This window comes from Lepidochelys kempii, chromosome 16 (genome assembly GCF_965140265.1).
Source record: "Lepidochelys kempii isolate rLepKem1 chromosome 16, rLepKem1.hap2, whole genome shotgun sequence".
NCBI lineage: Eukaryota > Metazoa > Chordata > Testudines > Cheloniidae > Lepidochelys > Lepidochelys kempii.
The window spans coordinates 21,074,118-21,087,015 of record NC_133271.1 but is presented as its reverse complement, the minus strand read 5'-3'; the positions used below and the strand labels follow the sequence as shown (position 1 = coordinate 21,087,015).

The 12,898-nt window shown below is 45.1% G+C and overlaps 1 protein-coding gene across 5 annotated transcripts in view; it reads left to right on the top strand.

The window, feature by feature from the left end:
* The window catches only part of BRD3 (bromodomain containing 3), a 48,424-nt gene that overhangs the window by 16,506 nt on the left and 19,020 nt on the right, over positions 1-12,898 (top strand). For 4 of the 5 annotated variants that reach the window (XM_073314941.1, XM_073314939.1, XM_073314938.1 and 1 more), the window contains exons 2-5: positions 6,575-6,889; positions 8,499-8,636; positions 10,080-10,227; positions 11,828-12,042. In XM_073314941.1, coding sequence (XP_073171042.1) covers positions 6,689-6,889; positions 8,499-8,636; positions 10,080-10,227; positions 11,828-12,042 — 702 coding nt within the window. In that variant the 5' untranslated portion in view covers positions 6,575-6,688. The remainder of the gene's footprint in view (positions 1-6,574; positions 6,890-8,498; positions 8,637-10,079; positions 10,228-11,827; positions 12,043-12,898) is intronic. The other variant, XM_073314940.1, reaches the window with a different exon arrangement.

Genomic DNA, 12,898 nt, shown 5'->3' with positions numbered 1-12,898 from the left:
TCTTTCTGTTTCTTATCTCTGTCACAGTAACCGTGCAAACTGCTGCAGTAAGAAAGAGTTGGTGGGCTCAGACGTGAATAGAAAGCACCTCCCCTTTTAGTTTGCAGTGAGGACGAGTTTTAAGAAAACCCACCCTCCTTTGCTCCACAAAGAGCTGCAGTGGAGTGAGCAGTCTGTTCAGCGTTCCACGTTGCCAAAGGAAGTGGCAGAACTGTTAGCCAAAGCAGCAGGCTTACTGGCACGATGTGCGTTTCACGGGGCTTTATAGCCTATTTTCAAACAGGCTCCCCCAGCCCGTGGGCTCCATCAGTGGGGTGAGATGTTATCCTCGGGGCAGAGGGAATTATTAACATGATTTCTCCAGGCCAACTGTCGCTCTGGCAACTGACCCATGCACACCACACAAAGCTAAAAAAGAAGAGAAAAATCCTCTGAGCCCGGCTGTGTGTCTGATGACTAGGCTGGCTGAGTGAGGAGCCAAAACCCGCAGCCTTTATGGATTCCGCGGTGGGGGAGGCTGCAGGGCATTTAAGCGGAACAGACTGACTCAGTGGAAGCAAAGATTTGTCTGCAAGAGTGGGCTCAGGTTTTGTTTTTGATGTTTTGGTAAAACTGGGAGCAATCTCCTACAATGGACAGAGCTGGGCCTTACATTTAGTGGTCCCAGGGTCAGATTTAAAATGGCGATGTCAGTAATTGCAGATAGGAAGCCAAAAACTGCAAGAGCCATTTTTATTGTTACTCAGAATTACAGAGCTGGGGACTATAAAGGGGAAAAGAGATGATTTAAAATGGAAAAATATTGCTCAGGGGCTAATATGAGTCTGAGTTTAGGCCCTAATCAGCAAAGCACTTACACATATATGCACAAAGTTAAACACATACTTAAGTCTGTCTCTATTCAGTAAATCATTTAAGTACATGCTCAGCTCTTTCTTAGATGGTAAGTTCTTCTGGGGCAGTGACCGCCGTTCTGTTTAGTGTCTGTACAACATTTAGCACAATGGTCCATGCCTGGGGCTCCTGCATGCTATCCAAATAATTGATGGTTGATGTCAATGAGACTTAAGCATGTGCTCAATTGCTCTGCTGAATTGGGGCTTTACAGTCTGAGCCACACGCCACTTAATTTCACTCTGTAAGCTCTTGGGAGCAGGGGCAGTCTTTGTTCTGTGTTTGCACTGTGCCTAGCACAATGGGATCCTGGCCCATCACTCGGGCTGGAGCCACTACGCTAATACAAATAGTAAATAATAATTTAGGTTTTGTGGCAGACCTCTGCCTGGGTTAAAAATGTCACCCCGTGTGCCTCAACATACACTGCAGTCAAAGCGAAGGCCTAGAGCTGTGTTTTTACTTCCGCCAGCGGCCGCGCAACAAGACGTCCGTGCTCCATTGGTTTTGGCGCGTGAGTCTCATCGGCAAAATATCAGGAGGTTTGTTGGACGCATTCTGGTCTCTCAGGGCCCGTACGCACTACCACTTATGTTGGTATAATTTATGTCGCTCAGGGGTGTGACTAAGCCACGCCCCTGAAAACGATGGAAGGTACACCGACCTATGCGCCGGTGGGGACAGTGCTCTGTCAGCCGGAGAGCTTCTCGCGGCGGTGGAGTTATGCCAATAGGAGAGCCAAAGGGAAGGGGGACCCCTCATCGCACTCATCCCCTTTGCTGCTCCCATGAATCCCGCCTCCACACTCTCTTTGCCTGTTGTTGTTAGGATTGAGCACTTCTATTCCAGTAGCACCCAGAGGCCCCAGCCAAGATCAGGGCCCCACTGGGCTGGGTGTTGTGCATGCATTTAATAAATGACCAGACTTCACCCCAAACTCAAGACCGCAAACAAGCTAAGCTTCCCCTGCCCTTGTCTTCATGCCAGCTCCCACGCTGCACCCTCTGGAATCCCCTCCTTATCCCTGCCTGCTGGCTGCTAACCCTCTCCTGTTCCAAATTCCTCAAAAGCTGCAACCCCACCATTTGCTTATCATTTAAAAATGGGGGCTAGAGAAGTAAAAAAAGAGAGAAAAAGCTAAATCAAAGCAACCCCTGGCCCAAACAAACAGGAAGCTATTCAGGCGAGGGTTCAAGGAAGAGGCATTGAGGGAGAGCACAACTCCCCCTCCTTTACTCAAAGCACAGGAAGGGCTTCTCCTCCCCTTTCTGGTTTGGGAGAGTGAGAGCAGGAGGGAGCATCCCTTCCACCTTGTGTCTCCTAAGAATTTCTGCTCCTGTTTCAATCTGCTTTAAACCCTGTGTGTGACTGAACTTTCCTCTAGGCGTCCTGGTGTGTTTCACAGGGCAGGGACCATGTCTTCTGTATACTGTCTTCCAAGCATAATTAGGTCTCAGGAACCTTGCAAATTGCAACATCTAGCATTACCCTGTCTGCTTGTCTGTCTGCCCTTAGCTTGTGAGCTCCTCAGAGCAGGGACCATCCTTAAGCATTTGGAAAGTGCCTAGCACATAATGGGTGATACTGCACTCGGAAAATAACTCTGTCCAGCCTCCCTGGATGGCAGGGAATAGGACTGTGTGGTGTCTTGAGGACTGTGTTGGAATTGGAAGCTGTCACTTGGAGTGGCTGTGGTGGGGTGGCAATCCTAGTCCGGCTTGCGGGCTCAAGGACTCTGTAAGAAAGCATGCAGCCACAGAGTCAGTTCTGGAAAGATCCAGCTTAAAGCATGGTGAGGTGAGTTGTGCCTGGGTGCCTTAGAGAGCAGCCTGTTTTCTCTCTTTCTGGTTTTAGGTTCTTGTGTGTTATCGTTCTGAATGATAAGAAATAAAATAATGTTATGTTGGAACCTTCCAGCAAGAGTATTTGTTTTTATCTAATTTCTCAGTATGTGTGCTGAGAGCATAACAGACTATTGCAGTTCTTTCTTTCCTAAGTGAATAAAGTTGGCTGAGTCTCTGTATAAATGCTCTGACAGACCTGTGACCCATTGAATGAAGAAACACATCTACAAATAAATACTATTTTGAGTGAGGGGGAAAAAATGTTGGCAAATGTTGGTGTTTCCGGGCTCCAGTCTGTGATAGGGCTGGATTAGGACTGGGCTACTTGGACATAAGAAGAGATAAAAACTCACCTGAACTGAGTAGCCAGCATCTTCTTGTGTTTCTATACATAATAAATCATACAGCAAAACTCCCAGGCCCAGCTAGAGGGAGAAGTTCTCTCTCAGCTCTGACATACTCTGAGTGTTCTCATTCACAGTGGTGAATCAGCTGGTAAATACACATTAAGGCCTTCTGTATGCTAGTAATGACTATTTCCAGTGGTGTTGCTTTTACAGTATGAAAAACACAGAAATATGCGCATTTTAACTAGCGCTTGTCTCAAGGCTGCAAGATCGAGGATTTGAATGGTCACACATTCAGCAGCACTGATATGCACAGTTTTGGTTTAGAGCTATCTTTAATTGTAGCCAATGGGATTGCAGTATGCAAATTAGTTAGGGTCAATTGTAGGAGGACTGGCCGAGTTGCCTCTGATGTCACAGTCCCACCTCCTGTTCTCCCTAATGTGCTTAACTTTCTTGATATTTAAACGAAAGTTTTAAAAGATCCTTTCTGGTTTATGTAATTAATTTTTACTTAATTATTGTTCATATTACGGTGCTGCCAAGAGGCAACTAAGATCAGCACCGCGCTGTGCTAGGTGCTATAGAAACACACATGTTCAAAGATTATAAAGCCTCGAGTGACCCCTGTGATCACCTAGTCTGGTCTTCTTTATAATACAGGCCATAGGACTTCTCTGAATTAATTCTTGTTGCACTGGAGCGTATCTTTTAGAAAAAGCATAGTAAGAGATAGCGCCCGTCCCAAAGAGTTTACATCTAATTAGACAAGATTGACAAAATAAGGCAGACAGGCAATATTATTATCCCCATTGTACAGATGAGGAAATGAAGCACAGAGAAATTCAGTGACTCTCCCGAGACCACATAGAAAGTTGACCCCCCCCCATCTCCTGGATGCTAGTCCAGTGCCTTAAAAAAAGAACATCTCTTCAAGTTAGCATGTTATCAAAACAGGGCAGGAAGATGCAGGGAAGTTCTAACAAAAACAGGATTTTTGTTGTTGTTGAAGATCTTGCGTTTATCCTCAATAATTAAAAACACGATAGAAGGCAATCTTGAGATGTGGTACATAGAGTTAAAAAAAGTGACCAATGCCCTGCAGTTAAGGTTGCTTCAAAAATTAGTTCCCAAATTTTCTTGTTTTTTCTTTCAGTCTTGGAAGGGGGTTCAGCTCATTAACCAAACCACTGAAGTGAACATTAGATTCGAAGGATGTGCCCCAGGGCTGCAGTCAGGGTTATATGTGCTTCTTAGATAATATATGGTGCTCTGTCAGTGGGTGTCTGAAATCTGCACAGAGTCCCAGTTCAGAACTGGAGTTGAGGGGGATAAAAGGGAGGGGGAAACATTATGACATTTAATTTTTTTTAAATTCCTGTTGGGGTTTTTTTCTTGAAATTCAAAATTTTGAAATATTTTGTCAATAAACAGGGGAAACGGTTGTGAAAACATTTTTTTCCTGTTTGTATTTCAAAGTTTGAAATGCTGAATTAAATCCACTTTGTGACATTTGAAAAATGTTGACCAGATCACACCAGTGTCGCTGTTTTTCCAGTCACCCCGCCCACCTGGGGCTCCCATCCAGTCTCTGTCTGCCAATGACACTCGACAAAAACAAAACCCTCTTAGCTGGAGGGTTTCACTGTGCAAAGGGGACACAATTGGAGGACAGCATTACCCTTACATGAGGGTTGAGGGGAACAGTGCTGCAGAGAATGGCCCCACACCTATCCTTCCTTGCCCCATGGAGCTTGAACCCCACGGATTCCATGGTGTCAGAGAAAAAGGGATGGATCTTCCCATTGCAGGCCCTTCAGTTTGTGGAAGGAGAGCTGATGATGGGGTTTATTGCACCTTCTTAGGATGTAAGAGGATTTTTATATCCTGTGAATGGATGCTGGTTAGATTCATACGTGGGCTCCTGTTTTCTACATACACATGCTCACACCAGACCTGGGTTTGTTTAGGATTAAACACTTTTCTCCACCAAACCCTTTTTGAAATAGTCCCTCCTGGGCACATAAAAGCTGGGCCCTGATTGGCTCTGCACATTCTATTTTGGAGCCCAAAGCAGTGTCTGATTGGCCGAGTTGCCTCTTATGTCACTATCCCATTGCCATCACAAAATACTTTGACTTTGTTCTCGTGGTTACAGCGAGGTTCGTGGAATGCTCTCCTTCTGCGTAAGCTCGTGCCTTGGCTCCCTGCGTACAACTGAGAATATTTGTATTTAATCATTCCTCTCTTTTATGTAGATGCATGTATGTTTCTATGCACAGTCTATTTTTGTAAAACTCCCCTAAATTAAATAAGTGTTCAGTGTTTACTGCCATCTAATCAGCTACTCAGAGGGTAGGTTGAAGTTCGATATTTAGTCTTGATTTTCAGCTATGATGGTTAAAAATACATTAAATGAGAATTTTGTCTTGGATGTGTCTTCACACTGTCTCCCTCTACACATTTCACTGCTGCTTCTGTATTTCCCACCTTTTGTGACTGGGTTTTCACCACATAGCCTAGAAACATATGTCAGCGAGAGCATTTGTGTACTTGTCTGAATGCATTTAAAATATTTTGCCATTAGAAAGCGTGCGTGGTCTCTTTGCCTTGAAAACATGTTGCTGTGGTTCTGATGTGGGTTGAACTATCTCATGTTTATGGAAGATGACAAAACAAAGCTGTTTACAGTGTGGGATCCAAGACATGATGATGCTAGAGCGTTTGTCACCCAGGAGCGTGCTAGAGAAAACCTGGACCAAAATAATGGTATTTTGTGTGTATTCATATTTCAGATGTGCTATTAAAAGAACGGAATAATCTGTCTGTCTGTCTCTCTGTTCCAGGGGCTGACAAACTCTTTGATTGTTATTTGAATTGCAGGAGTACCTTTGATACCCCCATAGGAAATTGGGTGCACATTGTAGTCAGCATAGTAAGAGACGGACCTTTCCCTAAAGAGCTTCATGGTATGGAGCACATCTAAATAGAGAGAGAATCTCTGGGGCCATCTTTCTTTAGCAATTAATCAGACCACCTCCCCTTCCAGTCAAGATCCAATTCTCAACGATGCGATGTATCGAGGGCATTACAGCAAATATTTGTGTACAGTACAGCTGGCTCCTCCTCTTTGTTTCCAGCTGCTTCTGTACAGTCGAGATTCTTCTTTGCAATGAATATCTGAGATGCTGGTAGAAGCCGATGAAACAAGGAGCAAGAACCAGCATCATGAGACCAGCCAGTTTGCTGTAGATCACTAGCAAGTGCTCTGCAGACCATGGGTTTGGGAACGGCTGATCTAATCTATGCATCTAGGTTTTTGTACCATGCCCATCATTATGGTATCTGAGCTTGACAGCAAATGCAGTGGATCAGGTGAAGGGGTTGGGATTCGCCACTACTACCGTGTGTATTGTGTTTGAACATGTGTGTTTCAATTAAATGTTGGTATTTATACTCCACCTCTTCCTCCTCTCTTTCCTGGTCTAGGTTGCATGGTTGGTCCCTGGAAATGGGATGTCAATCCCATTCAGGGAGCATAAAGGAAGACAGAGAATCTCCTAGTTGCTGCTGCGACAGTAAGTGAGACCCAGAGGTAGGAAAATGTCGACTGTCACATCAGCGATACAGGCTCCACAGGGCCCTGTCAATCCACCCCCCCCAGAAGTCACCAACCCCAACAAGCCTGGGCGGAAGACCAATCAGTTGCAGTACATGCAAAATGTTGTGGTGAAGACCTTGTGGAAGCATCAGTTTGCTTGGCCCTTCTACCAACCCGTCGATGCAATTAAATTGAATTTACCAGTAAGTATTCTGTTTCCTTTGCTATGTGTCCTCTGCCAGGAGAGCTCTGCTTTAGCGATGTGCAATTTCTGCTCATGTGAAGTGAAATGTTGTTAGGTTCCTTCTGATTCCCCACCTCCCCAGAGTTGCCGTGCTGAGCACTGGCCCCTGCATAGCGAAACAAGTGGGGTAGTCATTCGTTTCCCAGTACCCTGAATATCAGACGACCTTTCACAGACCTGACTTCTTCGTAACTAGTAGAAGTTACGTTAACTCTGATCCATTATTAGTTGGATTTTTTTTTTTTAATTTTCTTTTTTGGTTTTGTTTATTAAGAAGCTCCTCAGGCCTCTGCTATTTTTGAGTTTTTGTTGTAGATTAGAACGTTACCTTAATAGCTTCTGACGTATGCTCAAAGAAAGAGCATAAGGACTGCTTTTTGGAATTATGCAATGGGTTTTCCAAGAGCAGAAGGTGTCCCTGAAATCTTTGGGTCAGGAATAGGAGCTGGAACACTAAAGAACTGAAATAGTGTTTTCACTTAATGTCACACTCTCTTAACTTTGGCTTGGTCTGCACAAGAAAGGTCATCGCAGCATCTACAGCTGCCTGGTTAGGCACCAGTTAAAGCGGAAGCCCTTGGAAAGCAGTATTTCAGGAAGCAGCACCGAACTGTTTGCTAATGTTCATCAGCTGATGCTGTGACCCTTCCTTCTAATGCCCACTTTTGAAGAGGCAATTCAGAGGCAATCCTTAAAGTAAGCTGGTAACACAGCTTTATGAAGTTCAGCGGATCCATTTTAAGATCTTGTCTATGCTACAACTAATACGATTGTCCCCAATTTTGGCTGCAGAAATGGCCCCAGTTTCTAGCATCCACTGGATCACAGGTGTATTCAAAAATGAATTAGATAAGTTCATGGAAGATAGGTCCAATTAGCCAACATGATCAGGGAGGCAACTCCATGCTCTGCATGTCCCCAAACCTCTGACTGCCAGAAGCTGGGACTGGATGACAGGGGATGGATCACTTGATAATTGCCCTCTTCTGTTTATTCCTTCTGAAGCATCTGACACCGGCCACTGTCAGAAGACACGTTTCTGGGCTAGATGGACCATTGGTCTGACCCAGTGTGACCGTTTTATGTTCTTATGTGTTTGGTCTAGCGACAGAAGATGACATTATTCCATTCTGTGCTATAAACCAAAACTACGTTTATAACCAGGTTAGGGGGACAGCTGAGTTGAAACCATGTTCCATGGAAAGCTGGTTGAAAAACCTGTTTTTCCCCCGTCAGGTACAACATGTTTGGGGCAAACTTGATTTTTTTTTTTTACGTTGATAGTGTCTGTTTATGTGTGGATCTTTCCGCATGTCTGAGAAATTCTGCGGTTTGTGAACAAAGCACCTTTTTTAATAAAATTAAGAGTGGGTTCAAATCTCCCCACTGAGGAGTCAGTGAAAGCACAGGTTATTTTGGCAGTCTGAGCAGAGAATGGAAGTGTTTCTGTGTGTGATGAAAGGGAGGCTGGGAACGGAGGAAGATGCTCTTTAGCAGCTGGCTAACAAGCCTGTGAACACAGGTCCAAAGCAGTGTTGCGTGTAACATCTTTACTGTTTCTTGAACAGGATTATCACAAAATAATCAAAAACCCGATGGACATGGGGACAATTAAGAAGCGACTGGAACATAACTATTACTGGAGTGCCAGTGAATGCATGCAGGATTTCAACACAATGTTTACAAATTGTTACATTTACAACAAGGTAAAGAATGCAGACAAACTCATAGTGTAGCACTGAATAGGGAAGCCTGCGAGTGGCTATTTCACTGCAGCTTTTGACTAGGGATAACTTGTGCGCAAAGCCCTCTTTGCAACGACATGCAATGCCATTAATGGTAACCACATTACTTTTAAATGTACAAAGCTGTCTTTGTGTTGCATGTTACTTTGCCCACACTGGTTAAAATGGCAAACGTGTTCTTAACTGTAGGTAGAATTTCTATCTTGGAGTTACGCAGCGAGTCAGCCGAGACTTCAGCCCTTTAATTTCACTGAGGAATTCTTTCAGATTAGCTAATGTTTGCACAACGCTTTGTAGATGTTAAGTGGAATATAAGTGCTAAGTGTTATTCTCTTTGTCCAGTAGTAACTAATATCACACACTCCTCTCAGCAGCAGAGGGCAGGTAAATAAATCCTATCATTATATCCACTGTCCATGCCTCATGCGTTCTTCCATAAATCTCTCGTGCACTTTGTTGGTTGCTTATATATGCGCTTTTTTTTTTTTTTTTTTTGGCTTTAAAGTGCTTTTTATTCCTTGTATTCTTTTCCCTAAGAGAGTTCATCATTGACCCATGTTGGGGAGTGAGCTGAAACAATAAATACATTAGCTGATGCTGCAGCAAGCAGGGTGTTTGTTCTCTTCTCCTGAATATTTTGCCAGACAGGGATTGACAGCTCATCTGTTGCAGCTCACTGCCTCCAAGTTGATATGTGGGACAGCAATGGTGTGGGCTTCTAAAGGAAGCCGTCTTCTGGTTCTTCAGGGAAGATTGTATTTAGAGGCTGTAATTTTGCCAGCTGGTCAAGGACAGGAGTCCGAGGGTACGTGCGCACTGCAATAAAAGACCCACAGCCTGGCTGTCGCTGGCCTGGGGCAACTGAGTCGGGCTCATGGGGCTTGGGCTGCGGGGCTATAAAGTTGCAGTGGAGACGTTCAGGCTTGGGCTGGAGCCTGAGCTCTGGGACCTTCCCCCCTTTGCAGGATCCTAGAGCCTGGGCTTCAGCAGGTTTTCAGCCCCGGAGCCCAAGCCCTGTGAGTCCAAGTCATGACCTGGACCAACCAGGGTTTTTTTATCTCTGTGTAGACATACCCTTAGAGCCCAGACTCCAGCCTAAGTCCAGACCTCTACACTGCTCTTTTAGCCCCGCAGCCTGAGCCTGAGCCCGTTGATCCGGGCTCTTATACTTGGTACTGTGGGTTTTTTATCGCTGTGTAGACGTACCAAATGAGGCTGGAGTGGACACTGGAGAAGGGGTAAAGAGTTATTTAATTCTCAGAGCTATGGCGCATTCATTCATTGGAAGGCAGTGTACGATTCTGGCTAGGGGATAAATCAAACACCGCGACTGTAAAGGCTTTCAGCCCCTCTTTGCTTCTCACGTGTGCATTATGCTAGTGCTGCCTTGTTCTGTCCATCCAGCCCACGGATGACATCGTCCTCATGGCACAAGCCCTGGAGAAGATTTTTCTGCAGAAAGTAGCCCAGATGCCCCAGGAGGAAGTTGAGTTATTACCACCGGTCCCTAAAGGCAAAGGTCGCAAGCCAGCAGCGGGGGCACAGAGTGCAGGTACCGACCTGACCAGATGGCAATCCATGTTGCAAGCCCATTGCTGATTCCTGACCCACTTCCACCCTGCCTGAGGAGACACACAATTAGGAGGGTAGGAAAGGAGTGTAGTCTAATGGTCAGAGCAGTTGAATGAGATTCAGGACATGTGGCTCCTGCTTGTCTATCTATTTAAGGTGCTTATGGGGTGCCCATCACCCTAGTATCTGACCGCCTGACAGTCTTTTAATGTATTTATCCTCATAGCAGGCCTGTGAGGGAGGACACTGCTATTATCTCCAGAGCACAGAGAGACTAAGGGCCAGATCTCTAAAGGCATTTAGGTTCCTGACTCCCACTGAAATCACAGGGGTGAAAAACACGGGTTTGCACTGATTTAACGAAATGGGAGCAAGTTTCTGTGTAGACAAAATCTGCTTGTGGCTTTGGGCAAGTCAGTTTGCCTTTTGTGCCTCAAGTTCCACATATGTCAACTAAGGCACCATGCGTCCTTTAAAGGTGCTGTAGAAGTGCAAAGGATTATGTCATTAATCAACAATAGAACAGTGCTGGGATTTTTAAAAAAAAACAAAACATTTTTGCACCTTATATTAAAATGCAGCTAACTCTGTGGGATAGATTACCGCCGCCCTATAACAGGAATGGCAGCATGGTGTAGCATATAATGCACTAGAGACCTGGGTTCTGTTCCCCGTTCCGCTTGTCATTTGCGGCATAACCATGGACAAGTCACCTGAACTTTCTCTATGAAGAGGTTTGAGGTCTATGGATTTAAAGTGCAATATAAGTGGGCCTGGGTGAGGCTTTTTGGATGAAAAATGCAGATCTGGCAACACGGAAATGTTTTGTGAATTCCTGTTAGCTTTGCCGAGAAGTTTGGTTGGAAAAAAAACAAAATAAACAAATACTGAATGATGCAAACATTTCATTTTGACATTTTTGAAATGAACCATTTTGATGTTCCGGTTTGGGGTGACTCTCTTTGTTCAAAATTTTCTTTTATTTAAAAAAAAATATATATATATATATTTAAAAATGGTTGAAATGGAAACAAACTGTTTCATTCGACCTGACATGAATTTTTTGTCAACTTTTCAATTCACCAATAAATTTGAAAATGTTTCTTTTCCGTTTGAACCAAAATGGACATTTTAAAAAAAAATTTCAGGATTGCCAGTGACCTGAAAAATCTGTTTTTTGCTCAGCCCCGTAGTCTAGTGGTATTTATTATTAACTGTGCAGAGCAGTAGCAAAGGCCGATTGAACCCCGTGGAGGTTTTCCTGCTGTGAACAGTTCAGCGTCCTTTCTAGAGAATCTACTCCCTTCCCTACCCTTCCATCGGTCTCCTTCTTTGCTGAGCACAGGCTAGTTCTGAGAGAGGCTGGAAGGGAAAATAGAAACGGTCCCATAACCATGCAGCTGACAGTCCGGGCTTGGAGCAGTTTGCTCACATAAGGGCATCCAGACACTGCAGAGAGAGCGGAAAGGTCCAGATGGTCATTGCTGTAGAGTCCAGAGGCAACAGCTTCTCTTGGTCAAGCTAGCTGAGCGGCTGTCGAATGGGCCATGTCACATGTGTTTAATTGTATCGTTTTAAAGGAGCGCAGCAAGCAGCAGCCGTGTCCTCTGTCTCCCCGCCAGCCCCTTTCCAGAGCGTCCCTCCAGCTGTTTCCCAGACACCCGTTATCGCCGCCACGCCTGTGCCAACCATCACCGCAAACGTCCCGCCTGTAACTGCGACTCCTGCTGCCGCTGCCCCTCCTCCTGCTGCTCCAATTATGACCGTGGTTCCTCCCACGCCACCTGTCGTCAAGGTAAGCAAAGCAACCAACCGTCTTTCTCTTTGCCGTGCCGCATTTTTAGACGGGCAACCGCTGGTCAGAAACGTGCGTTATTTCCCTTCGCATTTGACTTTTCAGCTCAACAGGTATCACCGCCAGTTAGCCAGCCACGAGGCTGCATGAACGTAAAGGCCTCTGAGGGCCCGGACCCCACCTAAGAACTCCCTGCTCTCACCCAGTTGTCCCATAGATTGGGGTAGGACGGCTGCTTTCGGGTTTGCAAGAGCAGGCCCAACAAATGCACAGCTCCGTTTTCTTTTCAAACGGGCCTAGAGCAAATCAGGAAGGGCCCGATCCTGCATTCCTGACGCCAGGGCAGTCAGTGGGAGTTCTGTCGCAGGAGGGCACTCCAGCTGCAAGGTACTGAAAGCAGCTTTATGCTTTGAGAACCTGAGAAATACCAGCAGGACCAGCAAGTCCTGTCTTTCTTACTGATCGTATTCTGCAACCAATTGTACGCCGGTATTTTACAATTTAATTTGCTAATTTAATTTCCCAGTCAATTAAATTACGACCCCGAGCAGCTGCTGGCTGAATACCACTTTATTTTAAAAGGAAAAAAAACTGGATAAAAGCGTTAATCTAGTGACACAAGATATTTTTTTTTTTCTGCTGGAAATTTAACATTAAAACAGGGATGTTAACAGTGCTGTGTAGAGAATAGCGAGCCCTGGACAGGAACACGGGATATGGGTTCTAATCCCAGTTTTGTCCCTGGCTTGCTGTGGGAGACCTTGGCCAAATCACATCCCCTTTCTGTGCCTCAGTTTTCCCATCTGTAGAATGGGGATAATGATCTTGACCTCCTCCGTGTAAAAGCACTTTGAGA